The 3,438-nt window shown below is 54.3% G+C and overlaps 1 protein-coding gene across 1 annotated transcript; it reads right to left on the bottom strand.

The window, feature by feature from the left end:
• Positions 1-1,172: 1,172 nt before the first annotated feature.
• Positions 1,173-1,853, bottom strand: RNF186 (ring finger protein 186). Its single transcript, XM_030865635.1, has one exon. It carries the CDS (start codon positions 1,851-1,853, stop codon positions 1,173-1,175), a length of 681 nt encoding a protein of 226 aa, XP_030721495.1.
• Between the last annotated feature and the right edge of the window lie 1,585 nt (positions 1,854-3,438).

The raw sequence follows: 3,438 nt of genomic DNA, 5'->3' as shown, positions 1-3,438 counted from the left end.
AGTCTGCTTCCCAGTTACAGGGTCTTTGGAAGGAAATAATGTGACATCTCCTGTCTTTTACTCCCCTGCACCCTGATGGGTCCCCCCATGGCTGACGCCTGACTCTGGCAGAAGTCTCCTCTCTGTTATGGAGCAGAAACGGTGGAGAAAAGACACAAAAGCCTTTCAGATGGCTGTGACTCTCAGGGAGAGGCAGGAAATGTGGGGTTACTGGAGAGGACTGTTTCATTTATGGGGCCTCTTATCTTTATGACAAAAGCTCAAATGGGCATCGGGAGGCGGTAAGAAAGAAACAATGCCCATAAAGATTTCGTTCTAGAGTGTGGGATCGTGGGCATCCAGTGGGCAGCTGGACCCGCTGTGGGGGGTTGGGGGTAGTTCTTGTAACGCTGTGATTCTCTGTTAAGTTAGGGCCTGCTGACATGGAACTGAGAAATCCTGGTGGAGCTGCTGAGAGCAATTCCCAGACCCACCTGTGTCCTCTCCAACCCTCCCCAACTCTGCCAACCAAATGTGGGCATCCCCTGGCAGCAGCAGAAGACCCACTCCTCCACACAAGTTCTCCCTCTCCATTCCTGGGGGCAGCTCAATGGGAGACCCGAACCCCCAGGACCTTTGGTGAGGTGGGATGGGCACGAGATGGACAACATCCGGGGGAGCACAGGAGGACTTCCTGTGGGCTCTGACTTCCCCAGAGGGAAAATGTGTCACAGCCAGAAATAGAAACAAACGACCCCAAACACACAAAACCAAACCGAAAGCAAGCAAGAAACAACCAGACACATAAACTGCAGAAAAAGGAGTTCCGGTTCTATTTGTTGTGCGATAACGTCAATATTTGTAATACTTTTATCAAGGTATAGAAGGAAAAACGGGAGCGTTGGAATAAGCGGAACAGAAGGTCCCCCCACCCCTGTAGCATTCAAGTACTCTGTGCCTCTTCCCCGTTCCCGAACAGTTTAGCTATGCTGTTCCCTGAGCAGGTGTAAGTCTATCGTCCAAACACACGGTTCTTGACCCAAGACTGCCATTCTGGCTTTGGCTTGCAGGTCCAGCTGGCGTTTACTGTCCCAAGGGAGCCAGTCTGATGCAGAGCCCCTTACCCTGTTCACTGTGACAGTAAACGGGCCGCAGAGACAGAAGTCCCCAAACACTGCCTGGTCGGAGCGCTCTCAGGCGATGGAAGAGATCTCGCTGGGTTTCTGCTCTCTGCAGAAGAGAGTCCTGGGGGAGGACCAGTAGCCGGCCTGGCTGCTGCGGCGACAGCAGAAAAGCATGGACAACAGCAGGGCCAGTGCGACGATGAAGGTGAGCATCCACCAGATGATGCCCGGGTAGATGAAGGGCAGGATGAGGACGAGGAGCAGGACCAGTAGGAACAGGTGTGCCGCCAGGCGCCGCGCTGCCACGCAGTTGGCACTCTCCGCGTCCTGTTCATCCTCTCCGGCTAAGCTGGGATGCCCTGCTCTCAGGGTAGCAGGATTCACCAGTCCCTGAGGACAGAGCTGCACCTCCGGGCCCGGCTGGGCCAGCTGCCCCAGCACGGCCTCCTGGTCACGCAGGCTGCAGATGAGGCCCCCGGGGACGGCAGTGACCTTGCGGCACAGTGGGCAGGTGATGGACCAGGTGTCGTCCTGCACGCACAGCAGCAGCTTCAGGCAGACGGCACAGAAGGTATGCTGGCAGCCCAGCAGCTTGGGCAGCCGGGCACGGCTATAGGACTCCCGGCACACCAGGCACTCCAGGTTGCTATCCGCGGAGCCGCGATGGCCCCCAGCAGGGCCCGCGGTGTCAGAGGCGGTGGCTTCTTTGGACGTAAGCTGGGGCTGCTGCAGGAGCTCAGGGCAGGCCATTCTGGGCACAGGAGCCACTGGGACGTGGCAGCTCAGGACCTGGGCATCGACAGGGAAGTGTCAGCCGGTGTCACTGGGACCTGGATGTGGTCTGACCTCAGGCTGGGCTGCTCAAGCCTCTGTTTCCTTCTCGTCGTCATCAGCCGTCTAGCACTGCTCTCCCGGGGCTGCTCAGCTTGTTTCTCGGCTCACGTTGTCCCTTCAGTTATTATTATTTCTTTCCTTGAAACCTGGGGTTAATCAGTAACTTGAGGGCCTGGAAGGGCCAAGGGGGCAGGGCCAAGGGGGCCGGGTCAGTGCGTGAGTCAGGATTTTCCTGTGGCACCTGGTGCCCCATGAGTGCCCTCGGGATTATGGCTTCAGGGTACATTAGAATCACCACCACCACCCCCTGCCCCCCACCCCAGGAGCCTTTTAAAATGCAGGTTTCTAGGTCCCAAACCCAGAGACTGAGATTCAGCAAGGTCTGGATGGGAATCTTAGAATCTGCTCAGTTAACAAACATCACGATGATTCTAACCCAGGTGGACCAGGGGGACCTCACTTTGAGAAACACGGCCATGGGTGTTTCCCAAAAGGTTTTGGATGTCAGGATCAGCGGGAAAAAGTTTATTCGTGCTTTGAGAATGTTTGCAAGCAGGTGGCCCTGTGAAGGAGAAAGAAGTGATGGGGAAAGTATTCTGAGTAGCAGGGGAGAAAAAGTCCAGCCAAACAGTAAAACCGAAACAGTGATACAGGTATGTATCACCTGCTACTGCCGTCTGTTCCTTTACAGTCACAATAATTGTATTAACCGTTACCGGTTCCCAAGCATCTCATCCCTATCCAGCTGTGCGCTTCACATTCCTACTAACAGGTACAATTTGTTGTGTGCCAGGCACACTGCAGAGCCAGTAGTAATAAAAACAGCTGCTGTCTGTTTGGGCCTGCTTGGAGCCGAGCCTCAAGACAGAATCTTCACCTGCCATCTCCCTGCATCCTGGCACAGCCCTGTGAGGAAGGCGCTGCCGAGGTCTGGAAGCAAAGGCAGGGTGTGGTCAGGGCAGGCCTGCCAGCTGCCTGTCAAGGGGCCTTTCATGGGGCCAGGACCCCGTGGAATCTACCAGCGTCCAAGGTCAGGTTCCCAGCCTCTTGCGTCCAGGAACTCAATCTCGTCCTTTGGTGTAGAGGCAGTTGGCCTTCAGGCAGCTGACTCAAGCTAACAGGACTCATGTGGGACTGAAAGACATACATAGCATGCAATTAAGAAAACGTGATTCCCATAATGGAAAAGAATAGGAAAAAGGAAAAAAATATATATGTATAACTGAATCAATTTGCTGTACACCAGAGACTAACAAGACATTGTAAATCAACTATGCTTTAATAGCAAATTTAAAATTAAAAAAGAAAAGGCGATTTCCTCACTTTGCCCTGAACGTCAGAGGGTGGGGTGGTGCAATCCACCTCCTCAAAGTAATGCCTCACCTACGTCACGCCGAATCCAGAAGGACGAGCTGCACCGTCCTTTGCAGCTTCTGTCACCAGCTGAGGTCCACAGAGTCCAGCTCTTCTGACCCAGTGCTTTCCTCCGCCCTAAGGGACA

The sequence above is a fragment of the Globicephala melas genome, chromosome 1 (genome assembly GCF_963455315.2).
Source record: "Globicephala melas chromosome 1, mGloMel1.2, whole genome shotgun sequence".
In the NCBI taxonomy this organism is placed as follows: domain Eukaryota; kingdom Metazoa; phylum Chordata; class Mammalia; order Artiodactyla; family Delphinidae; genus Globicephala; species Globicephala melas.
The sequence above is the reverse complement of the archived record's forward strand: the minus strand, read 5'-3'. Positions and strand labels throughout refer to the sequence as shown.

Coding starts and splice junctions, on each gene's coding strand:
- RNF186 (XM_030865635.1), bottom strand. CDS start 1,853: ATGGCCTGCCCTGAGCTCCTGCAGCAGCCCCAGCTTACGTCCAAAGAA.